Source organism: Haliotis rufescens, unplaced genomic scaffold (genome assembly GCF_023055435.1).
Source record: "Haliotis rufescens isolate VD_foot unplaced genomic scaffold, xgHalRufe1.0.p SCAF_16, whole genome shotgun sequence".
Lineage (NCBI taxonomy): Eukaryota > Metazoa > Mollusca > Gastropoda > Lepetellida > Haliotidae > Haliotis > Haliotis rufescens.
In genome coordinates this window covers 34,612,347-34,637,227 of record NW_025963846.1, presented here as the reverse complement: position 1 = coordinate 34,637,227, position 24,881 = coordinate 34,612,347, and the positions used below count along the sequence as shown (strand labels likewise).

The following is a 24,881-nucleotide window of genomic DNA, read 5'->3' as shown; positions in this document are numbered from 1 at the left end:
CACAGTGAACAGCCGGTATTGCACAAGCCCAACATGATATCAGCTCAATCGCCCAAAGGTACAAGGTCAGTCGACCAAAGGTACACTTTATCAAGTCTACTGCTTGACTTTCCACAGTGATGTGCGGTGAGTTCACTGATTATGTGGGAGTGGGGTTGACCCTGTCGCACAAAATAGACTTGAGACGCCATGTGGATTACTGATGCGGGTAGTTTATACACAGTTTGTGTCACAAGGGGGTATGTAGTTTATACACAGTTTGTGTCACAAGGTGGTATGTAGTTTATACACAGTTTGTTTCACAAGGTGGTATGAGGTTTATACACAGTTTGTTTCACAAGGTGGTATGAGGTTTATACACAGTTTGTTTCACAAGGTGGTATGCAGTTTATACACAGTTTGTTTCACAGCGACGTATGTAGTTTATACACAGTTTGTTTCACAGCGACGTATGTAGTTTATACACAGTTTGTTTCACAGCGACGTATGTAGTTTATACACAGTTTGTGTCACAGCGACGTATGTAGTTTATACACAGTTTGTTTCACAGCGACGTATGTAGTTTATACACAGTTTGTTTCACAGCGACGAATGTAGTTTATACACATGTACAGTTTGTTTCACAGCGACGAATGTAGTTTATACACAGTTTGTGTCACAGCGACGTATGTAGTTTATACAAAATTTGTTTCACAGCGACGTATGTAGTTTATACTCAGTTTGTTTCACAGCGACGCACGTAGTTTATACCTAGTTTGTTTCACAAGGAGATATGTAGTTTATACATAGTTTGTTTCACAGCGACGCGTGTAGTTTATGCCTAGTTTGTTTCATAGCGACGTATGTAGTTTATACCTAGTTTGTTTCACATTGACGCATGTAGTTTATACACAGCTTGTTTCACAGCGACCCATGTTTAGTTATATATTTGAAGAATTTGATCTTTGTTTCAGAATCAAGTTCACATAAAGATACAACAATACAGGGACGATGATGGAGGGTGTAATGCAGTTATGGCCCAAGTCTGTGGTATCCCTGGCTCTTGTTGTTGGGGGTGTGATTGGTTTGGTCGGCTTTTATCTCTTCAAAAAACTACCCAACTTTCCGCCGGGGCCCAAAAGGTGGTCACTGATCGGAACTATTGCAGGTAATGGATTGTATTTACATGAGTAAAGGGGGCACGGTTTGTCCAGTCGTCAAAGGTGCCAGAAATCGCAGGGCACAGTCGTCAAAGGTGCCAGAAATCGCAGGGCACAGTCGTCAAAGGTGCCAGAAATCGCAGGGCACAGTCGTCAAAGGTGCCAGAAATCGCAGGGCACAGTCGTCAAAAGTGCCAGAAATCGCAGGGCACAGTTACGTCCCAAAGCGTGCCAGATATTTATGCTCGCGGGTTCGAATCCAAGGTTCTAGGTTTTTCGACACCATTCACGTTCTCGTTGGTTAAACCATGTAATCAACGTGTAAGAGTTGCATGACATTTTTCCCTCGAAAATCAAGCTAACACGCCGTGGTATAAATATAGGATCTCATCCGAGTGTCTTACGAGACCAAATATATCAAGATGAGTTGATAAATATACAAAGCATATCAGTATCGAGGTTTCGGCAGTTTGTTTACAGACGTAACCAGTATCTTGTGTGTAAATGGTACAGTTAATCAGCTTCAGTAGAGGAGAGGTTACAGATGTCATTTATGACGTCATGGTAACCGATGATGTCACAATGGTCTGCAAAGCATTGCGATTCAATTTCATTGTGGCGACATCGCCTGTGGGGCCAGTTTGTGACAATACACGAGATACTTCTCACAGTGGCGTGAAAACTCAAACGTGAAGAGTCTGATAGATACTTCTCAATATATAATTAATCATTTAGGCTTTACATTATCAATACCGTTTGCTACAATACAAAATACACATGCCCATACAATTGTATCTTTTTCTTAAAATAATCAGATCACAATGTCACTTATTTCAGCCTTACTTTTATTCGTATCAGTTTACATCTTCTCTGGATGGACACTAGATGACAATACATATGTGACTCTATGGTTATTGACATGCCTACATCGCGACTCTTCTTTGGGGGAGTTGGCATTGGGGCCCAGGGTACTCGATTATTAATTGGCCGCCGTGTGGCGTTAATCAACATACACACACCGCCGTGATATAACTAGAATACTGGTGACAGCAGTGTAAAAGAACATTGAAAGACTCACCAATGGTTCTTGCTGAAGTCTGACTCTATACTACACACAAACATAAGAACCATTGAGATGAAGTAAGACGAGTTCTATGGATGAACAACTTCTTTATTACAATTAGTGCGACGGTTTGGTGTAGACCGAAACCCACCCCGACCACAACATCCAGTGGAACAACATCAAGATCCTGGCCAACAATCAATCAGACTACAAAATCAGGAAACTCCTAGAAGCCATCTACATCAAAAGGATCCAGCCAGCAATGAACAGAGACCAAGGCTATTACATCCCGCCTGCTTACTATCACCTAATTGCTAAATCCGTATGTCCATCCAATTAATCCACTGGCTTCCATCATCTCAATCAGTCTGCTTGTTGACTCTGTGTTCATTGCTCATCCACTGGCTTCCAATGATCTTAATCAGCTCTCTGTGTCCATCAATCAATTAACTGTATAAACATTGATGTTAATTGGTATATATACTTATGTTGTTTAGCATTATAGTCGGAAAGCGCACGTTAAATCTCCAAAGTAAGTAAGTAAGCATTATCCATCACTTGCTTGTTAAAAGTGTTAGGATCTACACCGAAACGTCGCACTTATTGTAATACATAAGTTGTTCATCCATAGAACTCGTCTTACTTCATCACACCAACTTCTAAATGCCACTGAAAGAAGTTAACCTTTGAGAAGTTGAAAATTTATTTCCCAATACTGGCCACCCAAGGCAATATCACCCCTGTTCGATCAATAGCATTTCCTTATGGTTCGATTGACATAAGCGGCTGCGTGAGGATTGTGAAGAGATTAAAACAGACCATCCAGCGAAAAAAAGGAAGGAACACGTTATCTGATCAGTCACAATGAAATTCTCTTTCTACAAACGACACTATCGTTATACGTACCATTTAGGACATACGAGGGCTCGTCAAACAGTTCTAAACCTGACTATTTTTCAACTATGGGTCATAACAAAGTGAGCTGGTCACTGTAGTACATTGTTTGAGTTATTCATTGCACTTGTATTTGGTCCGTTGAGACCGCCTGTATGTAAGTGACAGCCAGTTGAACGCGATGGGGGTCCAAATGGACACAGAAATGGAAAAACAACAAGTCATCAAGGGTTTTTTCTTCAGAGAAAAGAACTCCCCAAGAAATTCATGACCGCATGTCACAAGTGTACGGGGATGAGTGTCCTAGCTATTCCACTATTTATACGTTTGGGCAGCTGTGTTTAAATCTGGGAGAACAAGCCTTGATGATGAACCTAGGTCTGGACATCCCTCAACTTCTATCAATGAAGATTCAATCAAGGAGATAGAAAAACCTATACTGTCAGATAGACGTATTATCATTGCTGAACTTGAGGAAGACACAGGTCTAAGCCATGGATCCATTGAAAGTATTATTCATGAACATATTCAGATGAATTAGATATCTCCTCGTATGAGAAGTGTGTTGAAAAGCAGGGGGACTATGTTGAAAATAAAATTAAAAACACTTTCACAATTGTAGGTTTTGTAGGCTTAGAACGTTTTGACCAGCCCCAAAAAGCAAATTACGCTGAAAATAGCACGATACTGTACTTGTAAGCCTCATTTCTTGAGGATAAGACGAGCTTGGAATTAACGCTCGATATCTACCTATAGTCAACTTTAGTAATGCTTCTAAATATTTATTAATTAACATTTTGTAAGATGTAACGTTGAACTTTGAGAGTTCACGCAAATACAACCTTAAGTCGTGAGTTAACATGGATTTTATACAAAGGGTTGCCGCAAAGGTTTCATTTGAATTACCAAATGTCACATTATTACCTTTTTGTGCTGTGACGCCCCTTCTCAATTTCAAAAAGACCTCAAATATCGGATTAAAGTATTTAATGTTGGATATTTCTTGATATATCGCGTGTAGAAACACTTTCGTGTATAAAATAGCAAAACCTTGAGTCGCTGCCCTTGACGTTCTTGTGGTGATCTCTGTACCCATCCTCCAACTTCTGTCTGCCGGCATGTATATGGAATAATTGTTATAAAAGACAAAAATAAATATTTTAAGACGCCTTGAAATCGATATCTTATATCGGGCATATCGTTTTATAATATTATGAGGGAAACATTTTATCTGGCTTTACGTGTTTCGTAGGACGGGGCTATAACGATTGACGTCCGCAACAGGATCCGTCGATATCAAATATACTTGACTTGCATAGTCACGTTACACGAATTTAAGTCGATACGGGAATATTGTATATAACATGGGTGACTTTGATTGCAACGGTTTTTCGGTCAGCGTTTCTGAGCAGCATGTCTGCAACACAAATATTATCTTTTCAATATTCGGCATTAATCTTGTTTTATTTGGTTTTCAAGAATTACGAGGAGGGCTGTTCTTCAGATTCATCCGTGATTGGAGCAAAAAGTACGGCCCAGTTATGTTGGTTCATATTGGTAAGCATTCGGTGGAGTTAACAGTGATAGTGTGTGATTGTTCAGTTAACAGTGATTGTTTGTGGTTGTTGAGTTAACAGTGGTAGTGAGTGATTGTTCAGTTAATGTGTGGCGGTTTGATCAGTATTCCAGTTATATGTAAAATACAGTAGCCATTCCCATGTAATTTGATTAATAAGTTATTGGATCCTCATTGAAGTTGATTTGATCATGGCAGCTGCATGTCAACACTGCAAATGGTTTCAGCTCCCTTTGACAAGGTAAATGTGACCTTATGTCAAGGAGCTTACCATACGCCGAGTAACATGCTTATCATCAAGCTGGAATGTTGCTATGTCACTATGTAAATGTCACATAGTTGCTTAACTATTGTTATCACTCAATTGTTGCTGATCATTCTCTTCTATGTCACCCTCATAATTTCACTAATTTAAAAACGTATTCCGTCATTACTATGTGTTTAACTTGTTTTAAGAATAAATAATCAGTTGAGATAAAGCGGAAAGCAATGATGCTCTTTTGTCAAGTGATATTAGACGATCTGGGTTGTATGGGACTTAGATGGCGTTGGCTGTAATTAGCCAGGAAAATAATGCGATGCAGGTATTCTCCAACATACCATGTCAAACTAATGGTGTTCAGAATTAAAACATCCCTATTTTTGAAGGTTTATGAAATATTACAGATTATCAGGAAATAATTGTTTTGAGTCGAATCGACGTTGTAAGAGAAGCTCTCATCACAAGGCAAGCAGACTTTGAAGGGAGACCTGATGCATTTGCTGGTAAGAAATCATTACAGGGAAAAGGTGTGCAACAACATACTGAAAACCAGAGCTTAAACGTCTTCATTAGAAACCAAATATCGACATATTGACCAGTACATTATTTTCGTATTTTGCCCAGGGGCCATTGAAATCGGGTTTCAGTAAGTCTCACTTAATAAGGTATTTTCTTTGTTTCATTGGTTTCTTTGTTTTGGAAGCGACACCTCACAACATGACGTGATACGATAAAATGTCATCAATCGTTAATGACGTCGCAGCATATCCAGTACAGATAAACCGTTATTCCTCGAAGCATGTAGGGTATCCAATGAATGTTGTCGAGCATGAGCAAAAAGTATATTCGATCTATTTTAAACCCTTTGTATGGTCCATAGCACATACACTATCTGAAGGAGGGAAAAGAATAATCCATTCACCGTATGGCCCAACATGGAAGATACACAGGAAAATTGCATCCAAAGCACTGAGGTAAATTTTGATTTATTATGTTAAGATCATGGTACTTTTACGAACATCGAATTATAATTTACAATGAACTATGTCTGTACTGTATAACTGTATAAAATTCTGTCAATTAAAACAACTAGATTATCACAGATATATGTTAAAAACTAGTACATAACCATAAAATATGACAATTCATAACATTACAATAGATACAATTGGGCTATATATCACCAGCATCTAAAGTAAGGTCACCATACAGGGGACCATGGGGACTTACAGTACCTTTGCTACCTGCATGGACCCCAGCAGTATTTACACCATCCCTTTAGTCACTGGTGACCATTGACAGGGTTTAGCCGGAGATTAAAAACAAACAAATATTCTACGATTAAAACACTGGCAGATATAAAATTGCTTTGATTTATGTGGGCTTACATATCCTCTCAGCGGGACAATAATTTTCCGCTACTTCAATCCCCTTCGAGGATATAGCCACTAACAATCTCAGTTAATAATCATATACTACCAATTTATTAAATATATATCTTTGTACATCAAAATTTATTAATAATTCTATTTCCTTTAAAAACCGATGATAAAGGAGCATGTATTTGATTAAAAGATCCATTATTGATGACACTTTGAAATATTTATCCCTTGTGATGGAAAAATCAACACAGTCAAGCAAGACATGCTTGACAGTGATTCTTTCATCACAAGGGATACAAAATGGAGGATCCTCACCTTTCAATAAATATTCTTGAGTGTACCTGCTATGGCCAATACGACAGCGTCTTATTATGACCTCTTATAACCGATATTTGGTTTCATTCCATGTAATTTATTGATACCAACCTGGGTGTCCCACTTCTTTTGCATTAGATCTCTGATGTAACATCTAATAACTGGCTAATAATCATTGTATGGGATCAGAAGTGGTGTCACAGATTTGTTGAGTGCTGCTTTTGCAGCAGCATCGGCCATTGTGTTACCAATGATTCCAACATGGCTCGGTAACCAACAAAATACAATGTCGTATTGGCCAGTGGCAAGATCATTATGTAATCCAACGATTTTCGAGTATAAGTGGATGCTTACAAGACATATTTTTAATAGCCTGAAGGCACGAAAGTGAATCTGAAAAAAATATGAACTTTTGATATGTAGATTGGTTAGTGATATATTTTAAAGCTGTTAAAATGGCATTTGCTTCTGCTGTTAAAAAATGGAGCTGTCATCTGGTAATCCTGATGATATTGTTCTGGATCCAATGATAGTGGCACTAGCAACTGCGTCACCAACCTTGGATCCATCTGTAAAAATAGATTTGTGAGTATCATATGTGTTTCTTTATTCATTATAGTGTTGTTGATAAAGAAGTTAAATTTAAGTAAGGTGTACCTCTGGCTTTACGAACTGCGAAGGGTTGGGGCTATTGTGTCAAGATTTATTCTTGCAGCAGCAACAGATGGTTGAATTCATATTCCCAGTGGTGGGATAAGTGGTGATTTCTCTTCATAAAGGTCACCATAAAGGGGGTTAAATACTCAGTCAAACGCTGGGTTAGATTTGTTGGAATATAATTTAGTTAAATATTGTAATGATAATTTTAGACGACGTTGTTTCAATGAAGGCTCATCGGCCTCCAGATATACACTGTCAGTAGGAGATGTTCGAAAAGCTCCAAGGCAAAGCCTCAGGCCTGATTATAATGTTCAGACAGGGTTGAACCCACGCGGACTTGAAATTGTCTGTCAGTTAAAAACTGAGATATAAACTGAGGCAAACGCCCTCGCAATCCAAAGTCATGTAAATCTTTTAAAATACCATGTTTCCACGTTGTGTCGTATGCTTTTTCTAAATCGAAAAAGATAAACACAGTGTGCTGGTTATTAACAATAGCATTTTAACAAATGACTCCAATCGAAATAAATGGTCAACGGTACTTCTATTTTTACGAAAACCACACTGAATGTTTGTGATTAAATTATTTGATTCAAAGTACCACGCCAATCTATTGTTGACCATGCGTTCCATGGTTTTGCAAACATAGCTAGTCAATGAAATGGGTCGATAATTTGAGGGATCGGTATGATCACGTCCAGGCTTTGGTATCGTACAACCATGGTATCATGCCATGAAGCAGGAAACACACCCAATGTCCATATTTCATAAAAAAATAGCATGAGTGTTTCTAAACATGGTTCTGGTAAATGTTTCATGTATTGAAAAGATTTCATTATAATCTTCCCCATTGTCAGATTTAAATTATTTTTTTCTTGCTGTTTTTGATATTTGTGGAACTTAGTTGGAGGCAGAAGAATGTTTAGCAAGGGTATCTCCAAGTTTATTGGCAATATCCGATTTATCAGTTAATAGTTCGTCCCCATCCTTAAGATGATGGATAGTAGATCTAGAGCCCTTACCTTTAATTTTCTGAATCATGTTCCACACTTTGGACATGGGTGTTCGTGAATTTATTTTAGAAACACAATTTTGCCAAGATTGTCGTTTAGTTTGTTTAAATGTACGCCTGGCTTTAGCATTTTAAATTTTAAATTTATTCAAATTATGCACCATAGAATGGCGACGGAAGTAGCGTTCAGCCTTTTTCCGTGCCTTCTCAGCTTGTTTGCAGTCATTGTTAAAGCAAGGTTTACGGATGTGAGGTTTTGCAGAGGACTTAGGAATACAGGTATCAGCTATTTGAGTCAGTTCATCTGAAAATATTTGTATGAGTCAGTAAAAATAGCAGGTGATAATTTGTTTGAAGACAGTATTTTTAAATAATGGTCAGTTAGCTTTGGAAAAGTTCCATCTTGTGGACGGAGGAACGTCAGACGGGTTACGAAGATCAGAGTCTGTAAGAGAAATGTCAAGAGATGAGTAGGTACCTGTTCCAGGATGTAAATAGGTTTTAGAATTATCATTAAAAATACATAAATCGTTCTAACGTCTTCCCTTTACTGTTTGTACTGGCACTACCCCAAAGGGTATTATGCCCATTCAAGTCGCCAATAATGGCTTGGGGAGATGGTCATACAGTGCCTGAAGTTCAGTTTGATGAAGATGGAGGAACATAGAGTGAGCATAAAGTAAAGACAATGTGTAGTGTTACACGAACAGCAACAGCGTGAAGTTGAGTATTTAGAAGTACAGGACTCTGGATGACACCCTGCCTCACCAAAACTGATGAGTCTTCAGTTGCTTTTATATGAATTGTACAGTCTAATATCAAACTGATCGGTATTTTTTATATCTACTCAAAAGAAGTTAAGAACACCCAAATAAGTTATCGAAATCACTCAAAAAATAAATCGTGGACACAGGAACAACCCTGATTGGGAAAGATAAGTATTTAATCATGACATTTCATTGACGAAAGAAACGCTGGCATACAGCTGACCAGAGCAAAACAATATGAACTGCATGTACCCTATAAATCAAACGTCACACACTACAGTTCAGGATAATCCTGTTCCTTCAATATTGGGTATGCCCACTCCTGGAAGCAATACAGTCCTGACATCTTCTACGCATAGATCGGACAATCTGCTGCAGTTGCCTGTGGAATTGCTTGCCATTCCTGATGAAGAAATCCTAACTGTTGCTGGAGATTAACAGGAGGTGGATGGTTAGCTTGAACAGCTCTTCCCAAGGCATCCAAAAGATGTTCAATGGGCGCCAGATCTGGCCAATAAGCAGGCCATTGCATAACGGTAATCTGCCTTTGTGTGCTATAGTCAGTGATAATCCGAGCGCGATGGGGTCTTGGATTGTCGTCCTGAAGGATAGCACCTTGACCAATCCCGACAATATGGTACAGAGGAGTCCTGTGATTCCAACTGAATCCTTCCCATACCATCATTGATCCCCCACCGAAAGCGACACGATCACGTACTGTGGCATCAGTGAATCTCTCACCAGTACGACGCCACAACCGTATTCTTCCATCATTGAGCTGCAGACAGAATCGCGACTCGTCTGTAAACAGTACACGAGATCATTGCTGTCTGTTCCAACGCACATGTTGTCGACACCAAGCCATACGTGCTGTTCTGTGCACTGGACGTAAAGGTGGTCTCACTGCTTTTCGTCGACTTCTCAAGTTCGCAGCTCGTAAACGGTTTCGCACCGTCTGATCACTAACGACAGTGTTATTGACAACCCTTAACTGTAACCTGAGGTTGTTTGCTGTTGATGTACGTTGCCTGAGTGCTTGGAGAACCAGGTATCGGTCATCACGTTGTGAGGTACACCTTCCCAAAGGGTGTGAATGACAGAGGGGGACACCTGCAATCTTCTGCCCACCTCACGTAAAGAAAAGCCATCCTGGAAGCAACCAAAAGCTCGTCCTCTATCACCATCAGTCAGATGTCGTCTCTGTGGCATGGTTTTGGAAAGTGTGATGACACGATCATCGTCTTCTTAAAGGGAAAGCATGCACGTGCACCATGAACATCACCACTTTCATATGTTGAGCATGAAAATTGTGTTGGTTGTTTCTAAGGACAGGTGCAGCGTTGTGTTTGGGCGACAATATTCCTGTGTTTTGTTCATGTTTTCAATTCATTTGCATGACTAGCAGAAGTGTTTCCAGAAAGTGTCAGGAGGACCAGTAATACCCCAGACGTGGTACATGTTGCCAAACAATAGATGATAGAAATGTTATAACACATAATGCCATGACCAATTTGCTAAATCGTGTATTATATATCTGGTGTTCTTTAACTTCTTTTGAGTAGTATATATTTCCTGAATACAAAGTGCTGACGGCTGAATATCTTGAATTAATAACTGTAAATCATTGAAATTATTTTAAAGTCCTCTGCAGTTCCACTGAATTATATTACAGGAGCTCATTGTGGCTCAACTGGTGATCTTGATCGAGGTGAAGGTGAAACCTCCATCTCAAGAGGTCCAAACGGATTCTGAACCTCCACGGGGGATGTCAAAGAAGATGGCACCTCCAAATGTTGGAGGGCCCTGGCCCTTTTCTTAGTTTGATTGTTCTCTTTTGTCAAGTGGGCATTGACCTGGACTCTTTCATTTTTTTCTGGTTCTTTACAATGTGTAATCTCGGTCTGTGAAGCACACGTTGAGATTTGTGACTGTGATTGATGTGATTTACTGTAAGTACTGTTCTGGAGATAAATGTTTTATAAAGGTGGTATCTTGAACTATTTTCGGATGTAGCTGGGGCACAGGGGCGCAACCCACGGCAAACAGGTTGCCCAATTCGGTCGCCCTTTACGACCAGCAGTGGGGTGCTGAGGACACATTCTACCCCGGGTCCACACGGGGGAAGAGCTATTAGCGTTACCCAGCACTCACGACGGGTGAGGCTGCTCTTCACGAGTGCCAGATATCGCTTGATCTCACCCAAGCGATGTCTCCTGTGGGAGCCAGTTTTGGATGATAAAGGAAAATACATCATAGCATATTCCCCATGGCGTTTGAAAATGGTATGTTGTGTCACAAACATATGTATTAATATTTCAGGCAGTATCTAATGGGAGATCACCTCAGCTGGATAGTTTCAAAATCTCTCAACATTATGACGAAACAGATGAGAAAGGAACGAAAAGCCTTTAACCCTTTCTACTGTATATCACTTGGGGTCTCCAACATGATGACAGGAATGTTGTTTGATAAAATCAGGTAATTATGTTTGCCATGCTGCCAAATCATGGGCACGTTGTTCTGTTTCTGTCTCTTAACCAGGTGTATTTGTTTCATGTTGCTCTTTTTGAAACAATGTAGGTTCATGATAAAAATTTAGCTGATGTAGTGGGAAAACTAAAAAGATGTTGCTTCCACATGTATCTAAATGTTCTCTGAGTGAAGTTTCATTCTTCTATTTAATTTATGTTCTGTCTTTCCGATATACTTTTCATTGTATCCACTACAAACAATCAAGTAAATAACATTTTTGGTATCACAAGTCATATTTTGTTTTACAGTAAATATAGTGTCCTTTGTAATTTGGACTAAACATCCTTCAATTATATTGCTGCAAGTAAGGCAACGTTTGTCCCCACACTTAGAAACCTGTGATGACAACAGAATCAAATTTAGAACTTGTCAAAACCTTTCAAAGATTTTTTGGTTGTCTTTGGCTGTTGATAATTTTGTATTTGCGCAATATCTTCTCCGTTTTAATACTTTGATTCACAATAGGCAGGTATCGTTGAACCATGGATAATATTTTTTCATGATTAGGGTTGAAGGTAGATACTGGGGTTAAATTATTCCCCATATTGTTTTCTTCAGACCTTTCTCTCAGTTTTAGATGCTCAATACTTAGCGCCTTCTGTATGCTATCTTCAATTAGCTTTGCGGGATAATTCGCCGGAATAATTATTTTGCCTGAGAGTTAGGACTTTACTGTGCTTTTACAGTAAAGTGTGATAATTGAATGTAACTGTGCGACCGATTTTGTTCACATGAAGCATGTACCTGAACACAAATATTATTCTACAATATTCTCTTTCCTAAAGGTCAGTGCATTTCAATTATTGAACTAATTAATACAAACATTTGATAAAGATACTTGTAAAATCTATCTGTGACGATAGACGATATCTGTCTTGATTCGACCCAATGATGTCTCTGGATGTTTTCAGCACCATACCCGTGCTCGTGGATAAAAGTGGTAAACGTATGAGAACCGTATCACTTTGGGCTTTCCTTCTACATCAAGCTGACAAGCCTCTCACTCACTTTGGGCATTACAGAAACGAACGTGTGTCGCGAAAAACAATCGTGCATAAATAGGGAAGGGATTGGATGTGATGAAACTTTGGCAAATTATCACATTTTACTCCTGGTGTTTTATACATAGGATTTTTTTTAAATAGAAAAATACGTTATTTTTTATCTGAACTTTAGATCTCTTTGGATGAGCCCTGGGCTTTAACGTTATTGCTATTGCACCAATATCGTCTATTCCAGCCAAACGGAAGACTCGGAAAACTACAAAACATATGTTGACAACTTTGATACAATATGTTTTTATGGCGGAGGGTCGTTTTTCGAAGATCTAATTCCCCTGCTGCATCTGTGTCCATTGCCTCGTCTCTACCGTGCTCAAGGTTATGCCACTGATATGGCAGACGCCATCAGGACAGAAATTGCAGCCCACCGAGATACGTTCGACAAAAGTAAGTGTCGACGGAAGACTCAATAACACTGTTTACTGCAGTTACAGGTGGGGGTAGCCTCGTAGTTGAGACCTCGCTAGTCACGCCGAAATTCGGGGATCTATTTCCCACATGAGGCCCCGCCGTGATATTGCTGGAATATTGCTGAAAGGGGCGTAAAACTCACTGCACCAGTGTAGGCAGAAAGCATAGATTGATGAGACAAAGTATTCTTGACATATACTGAAACGTCACGTACACATGCCATTGTGACCCTATACTTAGCAACAATCAATCTTATTAAAAACAGAGTATGATACCTTTCGGTATGATACCTCTCTGTGAGAAGACCTGAGAACAGATCCATAGGAGGTCGACTGAAGTGAACACTCTAATCAGCAAAAACGTCGGATCACATCTGTAAAAATCCCCAAGATTTCTAATACTACGGTTTAAATTACGCAGATCTATAGTCAGCTAAAACAGGCCCTGACCATACGCTGTCCCTTGCTGTTTAATAGCTGTTTCAGTGCAGACAAGAAACAAGAATAATCACATACCCACAATTATTAGGGTTCCTTTCATCGAAAAAGCAAGGATGAGGAGAACAAGCACATATGCATGATCGTTACTTTCCAAGCGATGTTTGATAAAAATTACAAGATTATTGAGACATATTATATATTCACTATCACACCATGAAGAGACATCAAGAACACAATTGCTACATACTAATCACGGAATAAGAGAAATATATAGATTGATGTGTTTCAAAAAGGTTGAAACGTGATACCAGATGTGACATCCAAACAAGTTTGTAAAAGGATATTTTTCTAGGAACCCAAAGGTTAACGATTTACAGTTGATGACGAATTGATATCAGTTTAAAGCATGGGCTGTGATCATGTTCAACGGTAAGCAAGATTTATAAAGATACCCAACGTTGGATTATTGAAAATCTAGATTAGTGATTGAGTTAAGATTTAACGTCGCATCGGCAATTTTCCAGCTCAATGGCAGATCAGGACGATGAAATAAATACAATAGTACGACTTAAAGCTGATGGGAATGTACTCGAATACCTTATGCTCTCGAGGGTCTTGAACAGATCAGAATGAAAAAATGGTATTTAACGCCACACCCAGCAATATTCAAGCTGTATTATTGTAGCCTGCATTTAACTGAGTATCGGTCAGGCAAATCAGTGGCTGAGGGCAGAATTACACTATAAAAAATAGGCCATGTGATACATTATAACCCTTCGGCTTCAGCGACAAGCACAAGGCAGTTGGCACCTTTTCTGATCCTCACCCACTGCCGGGAGCAAATATGGAAAGAACCAAACATTCTGACATTGTTGAACGGGATTTTCGGAAGGGACATTTTCAAGTGTGACCAGAAATTCATCAAATATGTTTAAGAAGGAATGATTTAACAGGATGAGTTTCCAGACCCATATAGGGTTCTCATGTTCTCATGTCAATTGAATATTAGGTCCAGATTTAAACATTAAATGTAAATGCTATCATTACAGATAAGATGCGGGACTTCACGGACGCCTTGATACTGGCTCAGAAAGAGGTTGAAGTGGAGGACGACCCGACCCTCACGTCACAGATCACAGACACACACTTAGTTCAGGCAATATTTAACCTGGTCCTCGGTGAGTGCTAAATTGGGACATGGCAACAATTTGAACAATTTGAATAATGTATACCACAAAACACGTATCGTGAACTTCTGATTCAGATACATCTCTAGGCTTCTCCTGGTGAGGTACATGAAAGTCGTACTTGACCATCATTTTATACAGACACACAACAGGATTCTTCCCAGGATTCCTGGACAGGATGAGGCCTCAGCGGCTCTTGCTTGTTGTTATAACGTGTCTGTGTGTAATCGCGTCCAGAGGGGCTGGTGATAGCTGATCATAAATCCCATACTTGACAACAAACTGGTTCGGACACCTCTTCATTCCTCAGTAGAAGTCTCCTGGTGATGATTTATCAAGAATCCCTTACTTGATAATAGTCCGACACAGACACTATCATGCCTCAGTATAATTCCCCTGGTGATGATTGGATATGAATCTCATAATTAACAACCATCTGACACAGACACCTCAGTAGGCTTGTCCTGGCGATGACCGGTCATGAATCCCATACTTGGCAACAATCTGATACATACACCTCATCTCTCAGTAGGCTTGTCCTGGCGATGACCGGTCATGAATCCCATACATGGCAACAATCTGGTACAGACGCCTCCTCTCTCAGAAGGCTTGTCCTAGTGTTGACCGGTCATGAATCCCATACTTGGTAACAATCTGGTGCATACGCCTCATCTCTCAGTAGGCTTGTCCTGGTGATGACTGGTCATGAATCCCATACTTGGCAACAATCTGGTACAGACGCTTCATCTCTCAGTAGGCTTGTCCTTGTGATGACCGGCCATGAATCCCATACTTGGCAACAATCTGGTACATACACCTCATCTCTCAGTAGGCTTGTCCTGGCGATGACTGGTCATGAATCCCATACTTGGCAACAATCTGGTACATACGCCTCATCTCTCAGAAGGCTTGTCCTGGCGATGACCGGCCATGAATCCCATACTTGGCAACAATCTGGTACATACGCCTCATCTCTCAGTAGGCTTGACCTGGCGATGACCAGTCATGAATCCCATACTTGGCAACAATCTGGTACAAACGCCTCATCTCTCAGTAGGCTTGTCCTGGTGATGACCGGTCATGAATCCCATATTTGGCAACAATCTGGTACAAACGCCTCATCTCTCAGTAGGATCCTCCTTGTGATGGCTGGTCATATTTTAAGCCCTCGACAACTGTCATATATATGAACTTTCATCACATGTTTTGTTGGGCACGTAGAAGTTAAATACATGAAGACAAGAAACTTTCTTTTATGGAAAACAACTTCTTCATTGTTTGCAGTGACATTTCGAGGCTACCTTTTGCTCCTCCATCAGGTGAAACAAGAAGTCACTGTGTCACAAACAATAAATAGCTTGTTAATAATATCCATTGAAAGGTTTCAAGTGTTCATATTCGTTCATGCTCCCAAATACTTCATCTGGTGCTCGCAGCACCACAGTATTAGAATAGTAAATGGTAAATGTTATATAATGGTTCCCAGATTATTCAAAAATAATTTGGGCTCAATCATCCAATATTTCAGCTGGTACAAACACCACAAGGGATACGCTCAACTGGTGTATTCTTGCGATGGCTCTCTACCCGGACATACAAACGAAAGTGCAGGATGAGGTGGACACTGTTGTTGGTGCGTTTTAAGAATATTATTTAACCCTTTTCTAATCGTGTCAGATATCCCATCCTCACCTGATAATGCTAAGGAACTTATATTAGACCTTTCACCGTTGTTACCTGTATGTAGATGTGTTTTTTTAAACCCTGCCCGTCTCCCAGCTATATCTTTTCACCGTTTTCCCCTTTTCAGGATCATTTGAAAATATCCTGCATGATACACATCGACCAAGTAGTCAATTAATTCCTTTTGGTATCTATGTTTTTCAAACTTTTATGAAAACAAGATGAAATAGCACTGAAATCAGAGTTGGATACAAGACAGACAACCATCCAAATGAAGGTGTGCTCAGATGCTGACCAATTATTCATGTGAAAGTTAGATTCTCTTGCTGTTGTGGAAATACTATTTATAACAGGAGAATAAAATGTGAAAGGGTTTTTCATACTATTGATAAGTGGAATGAATTCGCTTCCTTGCATATTGATAAATATGGACTTGCTATGGCTACAGGTCCTGATCTGAACGTCCACGTTTCGGACAGGGACAGGCTGCCATACACAGATGCAGTGATACACGAGGTCATGAGGATGAGGACAGAAACACCCATGGGCGTTCCCCACGTTACCCTTCGCAGAACCACAATTGGTTGGTATTAAAGTGTGTTGCATAAAGTGAGTGAGTTAGATTCTGACGCTGCTTTGCACAGTACTGCAGTTATATCGCGGCGCGTCAGCCTCATGTGGGGGAAAGCCCGAAGTGATGCTTTGCTGAGACGTTTACCACTTCGTTAAAACCAACGAACACGGCTATGACGCTGTCAGACCTCGAGATATTCTGGACGAACCGGGATACGAAACCAAAATCATAGGTTACTGGCGTGCCCAATTCTGCACAGCGACCCTAGACGACTGAGCCACCCGTGATCCTGTTACATAAATTGATTGAGTGTTGATTATAGTATTTCATCAAACTTTGATTTCGGATTAAACAACTGAGATACAGTATTCTGTGTGCACAAGTATATCGCTCATAGATGTTGGAATATCAAAGGACGTTTGTGATGCGTCTACATGCCAGTGATGATGACCAGTGTTGGACTGTTATCTGTATGGATGATTGTCATGATGGTGATCCTAATGATGATAATATCAGTAGAAATGTATTGTTGGTGGAGAATATGATACTATCAGTGAGAGACAACTACTATAATCCTATCTGTGATGTCTGTTTATGGAAAGACGTGGCGTTTATGTGTATGAGCATTGTATTAAATTTGAGTCTCAGGTTGATATATGTTATTAGAAACTTTACATGTGTGCTCCGGGGTGTGGGTGCGTTTTCTGGATCCATGTATATCTCGAGCGACAGTGATACTAAGTATGCCGAGTTTGATGCTTTTTTTGTTTAGTGTCCGTGATCATGCTGAATACATTAATTTTGTTTTCAATATACAGCTGGACAGAGATTAATCATCATACCTTCCTTATATCCATATATCCCACACTACCAGTAAACTACAGGAACTATTCATGTATCATGACATTGATCTCATTTTAACGCTGTAAATCTTGAAATTAATGCTTCTCTTAATCAATGTGCCCCCAATTTAATGCCATTGCTGACTCCTAGCCAAACTTGCGATTCAATATTAATGCGAAGTCAATATTTAATTCAATATTGTCAAAAATGTGTGTTGAACTGATCTGAATATTGCACCAACTCGCCGTTGATTACAACCATGACTACTGCTAGGGACGCTTTGAAACGAATCTTTGCTGACAGAGAATGAATACATATATCGTAAATGCCATGCTTTGACTCGCTAAAAGATATATTTGTTTTAATTTGACTATTATGAATCAACATAATGTTTTCCCACATAGTCTCAAACTGTTCTATACATAAAACATATACGACAATAGCAATCATCTGTGCTTATGGATATTATTATTTTAAATATATATCGTAAAGCCCCTATCTCACATACACGATTTAAGAAATTGCGAACACGATTTAAGAAAAGTTGAAAAATCGTGTTGATTCGTGCTCGACCTTCTGGTTTATGCAAATTTCTTAACCAAACGCGACCCTCATACGACCCTCATACGACCTTCATACGACTGAAAACGCCACTCATACGACCGTCATAAGATATTCATACGATACAACACGATTTAACCTCATTTAACACGACCCCAATACGACTGTCATACGACGCCCATACGACTGTCATACGACGCCAATACGACTTAACACGAATCAACACGACCGCCATACGATTGAACCCGAATCATTACGATGTCCATACGACTGTAAAAATAAACACGATCTCCATACGACTAAGCAAGACCTTCATACGACATATTTTTGTTTATTTTGGTCACGTGGGTCATGTAGTATATAAGCTGCATTGCAACAGCATTTCTGTGTCAGTCTTCACCATGTTCAACAACGAACAAGACGCGCAAGGAGCAGCTTTGGAGGAGGAGGATGTTTCCCTTTCGAAGTTTTTGCTTGGAGGAGCTTTCGTTTCGGCCGCCTGAGGTTTGGCATGGCTGTAGAATGAGCTTTCACTTTCAGGGGGTTTCCCACGTTCTGACTCAGTCACGTGATGGGCTCTTCCGGTCGTATGAAAAACGTATGGATTTCGTGTTCAGGCGTATGAAGGTCGTATGAGTTTCTTCCCACGCTCCCCAACACGACTGAACATGATCTTCATACGATTGAACACGACTGTTATACGACCTTCATACGACTGAACACGACTTTCCAGCTCGGCTTAAATCGTGTTATAATTTTTTGCATTTTTGCTATGTTTATGAAAGAGGAGGTAAATGATGACGAAGTCGTGTCTTTGCAGGTGGATACGATGTTTTCGAGGGATCATTGGTTTACATCAACTACACCGCTTTGCACTTTGACCCTGACCAATGGGAGGACGTCAATACGTTCAAACCTGAACGATTCCTTGACTCGGAGGGGAAGATGGGACCCACGCCAGAAAGCTGGTTTCCATTCTCTGCCGGAAGGAGAGTTTGTCTCGACGCGTCTATCGCCATACCTGAGCTTCCTCTCGTTCTGGCGGGAATCTTGCGAGCATTCACCATTTCACTTGGACCTGGAACACAACACGACTTTGAGCCAAAGGATTTGGATGACAGTAATACTCCAGGGAGATACCTCATTGTCGCACAATCAAGAATTTAAAAAATGTATAACATAATCATAGAACCAGCACCGAAACAGGAAATGGGCTCGTTCTTAAGTGATCACTTTTTAACTAACACTTTGCAATGCAATGTCTGTAAAGGTGGCATCAGTGGGGCAAGGATACGCTCACCTTTTCGCGATTTATTTTGGAAATGGAAACTGGGGTATTGTCTCTTTATTTACTTGCAGTGGCATTTATAAATGTTCCAGGTTGGCTTCTGATAATAAAAAAAGAAGAAAAAGTCGTCTTTGTCCTGATAGATTAAATTCTTGCACTCATGCCTATAGATGAAGCTTGAAACTTTTTTAAAATATTATGATACTATATTAAAGAATTTGTACGATTTTGATTATTTGAAAGGACAGTTTCAAACGATGATGTCCAATGTTAAACTCCACTGAACAAGTTGACCAACCACGGACACGAATGACTTTTATACGAGTCAGTTGTTTTACATGTCAATTTTTCATTTGGTGACCAGGCTTTGTGACTTGGTTGATTGTTTTTAATTCTTCCCCGAGTTCGTAGGAAGTTACTCATGATATCAATCACTGGTTTGTATGCCCCAATATCAATTATTTACAGGCCGACGTCACAAATGTAACTGTGGCTGTTAAACAACAAACAAAAGTTACATAAACGCATCCCATAGACTGGCTAACTACTCCGGCCCCATGGTGTTGTGAATAGGGGATGTGTAGAGAGTGGAAGGTCATACCAAGAGACGTTCCAAGATAGTACTTCTTGTTAACGTGACGTTCGGAATTAAGGAGTGGTCGGCTCGTAGTCAGTATACTGTGTCTGAGTGGTGTATTCATGTTAAACTGCGGCATGGTATCACAGTGACCAGTCCGTACCAGTACAATCAGTCACACACACCAAAGCATGCCCGTCACTGTATGAGTGAAATGATCTTGAACACGACGTTAAACTCCATTTCACCTCACTGCTCGCTATATAGTTTCGTTTAGCTTCAATGTTTGATACATGATGTACTAGGAATCGTTTGTGGACTCCGCTTTTGGTGTTGATTTCTTCTAATTGTGGAAATGATTTTTGTCACTTTTATTTCCTTTGAAAGATTAAAACATGCCTGTCTATCTTACACAATTACTCATGTCAGATGTGTATGTCAACAATTCGTTTAATGTTTGAAGAATATCAGTAATGTGTTAGAAGCCTATCAACATCATTTAATCAAATGTTCAGTTGGTTGGTTGGTTTGTTGTTTTACGCCGCACTCAGCAATATTCTAGCTGTATGACGGCGGTCTGTAAATAATCGAGTCTGAACCAGACAGTCCAATGATTGACATCATGAGCATCGATCCACGCAATTGGGACCGATGACATGCTTCAACCAAGTCAGTGAGCCTGACCACCCGATCCCGTTAGTCGCCTCTTACGACAAGCATAGTCGCCTTTTACGGCAAGCATGGGTTGCTGAAGACCTATTCTACCCCGGATCTTCACGGGTCTCAAATGTTCAGTGAGTGAATATTGCTTTACGCTGCATCTGTAGCTTGTAGCTTTTCGCCTCAAGAAATATCTATATCTTACTGTATGTTAGCAAACAAAATAAAGGTGATGTTGAAAATCACCAAAATCTAGTCAAATATCACATTCCCAGGTAAAGAACAGAGTCTGATTTCTTTCAAATATGCTAAAATCAGGTTGTTAAAAATTTTCCTTAAAAGTTCAGAGAAGATATGAACATTAACATAAACGCGTTGTCTGACAACACATTCAGGCAAAGTGTGTATGGTAGTAGATACTACTTTCAGTTTGCTGAGGATCAGGTTTTGATGATAAAAAACGACAAATAGAGATTGGCATATCCCGGTACACAATGATTGGGTAACCCCACTATGGCCTCAATTTGATTATGAACGGACATTTTGTTTGTTTGTTTGTTTGTTGTTTAACGCCGCTTTCAGCAATATTCCAGCTGTATGACGGTGATCTGTAAATGATTTTAATTATTGTAATTAGTTTCCCACTTTTTGAATTTTTATTGTTAAGCGAGGATTTTGACCTCGCTTTTATTGTTTGTTTGTTTGTTGTTTGCAATATTCCAGCTATATGACGGCGGTCGGTATATAATCGAGTCTGGACCAGGCATTCCAGAGATTGACTTCATGAGCATAGATCCACGCAATTGGGATGCGATGACATCAATCAAGTCAGCGAGCCTGATCACTCGATCCCGTTAGTCGCCTCTTACGACAAGCATAGTCACCTTTTCCGGCCAGCATGGGTTGCTGAAGTCCTATGTCGTGTCCAGATTCGATTATTAAATAGGCCGTTGTCATATAGTAAGAGACCGCCTCCGTGGTCTTGTGGTAGAGCGTCCGCCCGGAGAGCGGAAGGTCCGGGTTCGATCCCGGGCCGCGTCATACAAAAAGACGTTAAAAGATTGTACTTGTTGTTACCCTGTCTGGCGCTCGGCATTAAGGGGCTAAAACAAGGACTGGTCGTCTCGGAGTCAGTATACTGTGTCTGAGTGGGGTATTCATGTTAAACTGCGGCATGGTATCTCAGTGAGCTAGCACTATAAATCGGCATCAGTCCGGACTAGTTCAAGAAGCCACACACACACATACACGTGCGTGCATGTCGCTATATAAGTGCAATGATCTTGGACGCGACGTTAAACCCAATTTCACCTCACCTCACATATAGTTAGAATATTGCTGAATGCGGCGTTAAACAACAAACAAGCAATCTAATTCCATATTGACATTAATATTATCAGTAGGTGAGTAAGTACGTGAGTTGGGGTTAACGCCGCTCTGAAAGTTTCCATTTATATCACGGCGCGTCAGCCCTCGAGCGTGAAACCAACGAGCAAACCTCGAAACGTAATCAGGTCGAACCGGGATACAAACTCACGATCATAGGTTTTGAGCGTGCCCAAGTGACGGAACTCTGGACCGCGAATTACGACGGGGCCCCCGTGTCCACCATTAATAGCAAGACATCGTATAAATAAACATGAGTGAGTGAGGGAGGGAGGTTAACGTTTAAACCGCTCTAAGCAACATTCCAGCAATATACGGTGGGGACACCGAATTGACGTCACACATTTTTCCCATATGAGGAATCGACACCAGGACTTCATGTCAAAGTAGACACAATTTTTTTTATAACAACTTCTTTAATACTGTAAAGGCCACTTTTCGGTATGGATCCTTATACCGTTGTCAAGCAAGACATAACACTTCTTTAATACAGTAAAGGCGACGTTTCGGTATAGATCCTTATACCGTTGTCAAGCAAGACATAACACTTCTTTCATACCATAAAGGCGATGTTTCGGCATAGATCCTTATACCGTTGTCAAGCAAGACATAACACTTCTTGCATACCATAAAGGCGATGTTTCGGCATAGATCCTTATACCGTTGTCAAGCAAAGACAGCTTGACAATGGTATAAGGATCCATACCGAAACGTCGCCTTTACAGTATTAGAGAAGTTGTTATAAAACTGTTGTTGTTGTGTCTACTTTGTCATCTGTCAACTTTTACTTAATGCCTATCAAACAATTCAGGACGTCATGTGTCGAACAAAACCTTAAACCATAAAGTTATTTTCGCTGTAACAACTCGGCCCATACAGCGACATATAATTGTACATTCAATGCTCCATCGTGCATGCTATCTGTAATTTGACGGACATCCTCCATCAGTGGCGTGGTACAGGGTGCTTTCATCTTAAATGATTCATACTTAAGCGGAAACATCCGAACCTAATTGTTTGACAGAGCGGGATTTCCTTTTTCTGAACAATTGTAATCAGGTTTTCCTGCACATGTTGTGTACGCTTTTCTCACATGTCTGTGACTCTACATACAGAGGGAAGGTTACTGCAACAAACACAACGATGTGGGACGGAACATTATCGAGAGATTTTGATTTCTGGGGACTGTGGGGCTGTGTATGAGATATTATAATTAAAGTTAGCTCGACCATTTTGTAAATGATTTTTGTATTCATAACAATAATGAAGCCAAAATGATTTAGTAAACAAATTAAAAATCGCAGATCGTTTGACAAAGGAAAGTGACTTGTTAAGTTGGTGGAGGATTCAGCAGGTTCAAGGTTGTCGTTGTTTCTCCGGGTGTCTGGTGTATTCGGATTCCCTCGCGGGTATACTAGTATGTGGTCACGGATCGTTAGGGTTTTGTCTTTTTAACCCAACAGTGAATTATATCGTATAAACAATTTGCTTTTCTTTGATATTATAATTTGTTCGAGAATAAAAACTGGGAAAAACTTAATTCATCCCATTACTATATCCGAAAACGTAACCTACTCACTAGACATGCAAGAAAAATATGCTTTTATTTTTATTTGATTGGTTTTCGTTCACAGAACAAAATACGTTTTGAGCAGTGATCGAAAAACATAAAACTTCATTAGCCTGAATATAATCAACTTCCTGATCCAATGTACAGCCACAAGTGAAGCGACAACAGCCGGAACGTATACCGCCACGTGGTCTGTTTGGAGGGAGGGCCTGGACGCGTGGGCTCAGATGTGGCACACCGCCAAAAGAGTGAGTGAGTGAGTGAGTTAAAATTTAACGTCGCATCGGCACTATTCAAGCCATATAGCGACGAGACCAAGTTAATATATTAACAAATCAGTCATTAATGCAAAGTTATTTTTAAAAACAAGTCCGCCAAAAGAATGAACATTGCTATGATGTGTACGTCCGAAACGTTACGCGAGTGGGTTAGTAGTACATGTTTTACGCAGCAGTCCCCAGTCTGAGATGGGTAAACTAGAGGTTGATAGCATGAGCATCTATTCACGCCGTCACGACAGATGGCACACACTCATCATTGTCACACATTGTAACCACCCAATCCTCAATAGTGCAATAGTGGTTCGAACGAGATACTGGAGGGTTCCGAAAGGGTAGCGTTCCAAATTGTGTCACTAAATCGGTCAGAAATGTGTAATGTTGATCCATTTGTAAGAAACTAAGATTGTCGTTGTGTCACCGTTTTCCATTTTTACCCTCCACTCCCCGTGTTTAACGTTCACTGGGCTCCATTAAACCCACTACAGACAATCAGTCGCTTTTACTCTCATACATATTATATCTTGGCGCCTTGTTAATACCTTTGTCACGTAGTGGGTAGTTTCCTGGACAGGATAAAGCAAACAGAGAAACAGAGGTATCCACTAGGGTCATCTACTGGTGAATATGCATATACACAAATCAGTCGCTTTTACTCTCATACATATTATATCTTGGCGCCTTGTTAATACCTTTGTCACGTAGTGGGTAGTTTCCTGGACAGGATAAAGCAAACAGAGAAACAGAGGTATCCATTAGG

The 24,881-nt window shown here is 40.1% G+C and overlaps 1 protein-coding gene across 3 annotated transcripts; it reads left to right on the top strand.

The window, feature by feature from the left end:
• Positions 1-131: 131 nt before the first annotated feature.
• LOC124122645 (cytochrome P450 2C31-like) lies at positions 132-20,589 on the top strand. Of its 3 annotated transcripts, none has more exons than XM_046485744.2 (11): positions 132-239; positions 954-1,147; positions 4,576-4,653; positions 5,339-5,437; positions 5,815-5,908; positions 11,390-11,548; positions 12,842-13,050; positions 14,564-14,692; positions 16,230-16,334; positions 16,833-16,967; positions 19,183-20,589. In XM_046485744.2, the coding sequence occupies exons 2-11, from the start codon at positions 991-993 to the stop codon at positions 19,527-19,529; spliced, it is 1,512 nt and encodes a 503-aa protein (XP_046341700.2). In that variant the 5' UTR covers positions 132-239; positions 954-990; the 3' UTR covers positions 19,530-20,589. The 3 variants fall into 3 exon arrangements, with proteins under 3 accessions (XP_046341700.2, XP_048253124.1, XP_048253123.1); XM_048397166.1 differs by lacking the exon at positions 132-239 and adding an exon at positions 244-274; XM_048397167.1 differs by lacking the exons at positions 4,576-4,653; positions 5,339-5,437; positions 5,815-5,908 and having other exon boundaries at positions 133-239.
• Positions 20,590-24,881: the final 4,292 nt, after the last annotated feature.

Coding starts and splice junctions, on each gene's coding strand:
- LOC124122645 (XM_046485744.2), top strand. CDS start 991: ATGATGGAGGGTGTAATGCAGTTATGGCCCAAGTCTGTGGTATCCCTG. Junction 4,654..5,338: donor AGTTATGTTGGTTCATATTG/GTAAGCATTCGG, acceptor GAAATATTACAG/ATTATCAGGAAATAATTGTT. Junction 5,438..5,814: donor GAGACCTGATGCATTTGCTG/GTAAGAAATCAT, acceptor TATGGTCCATAG/CACATACACTATCTGAAGGA.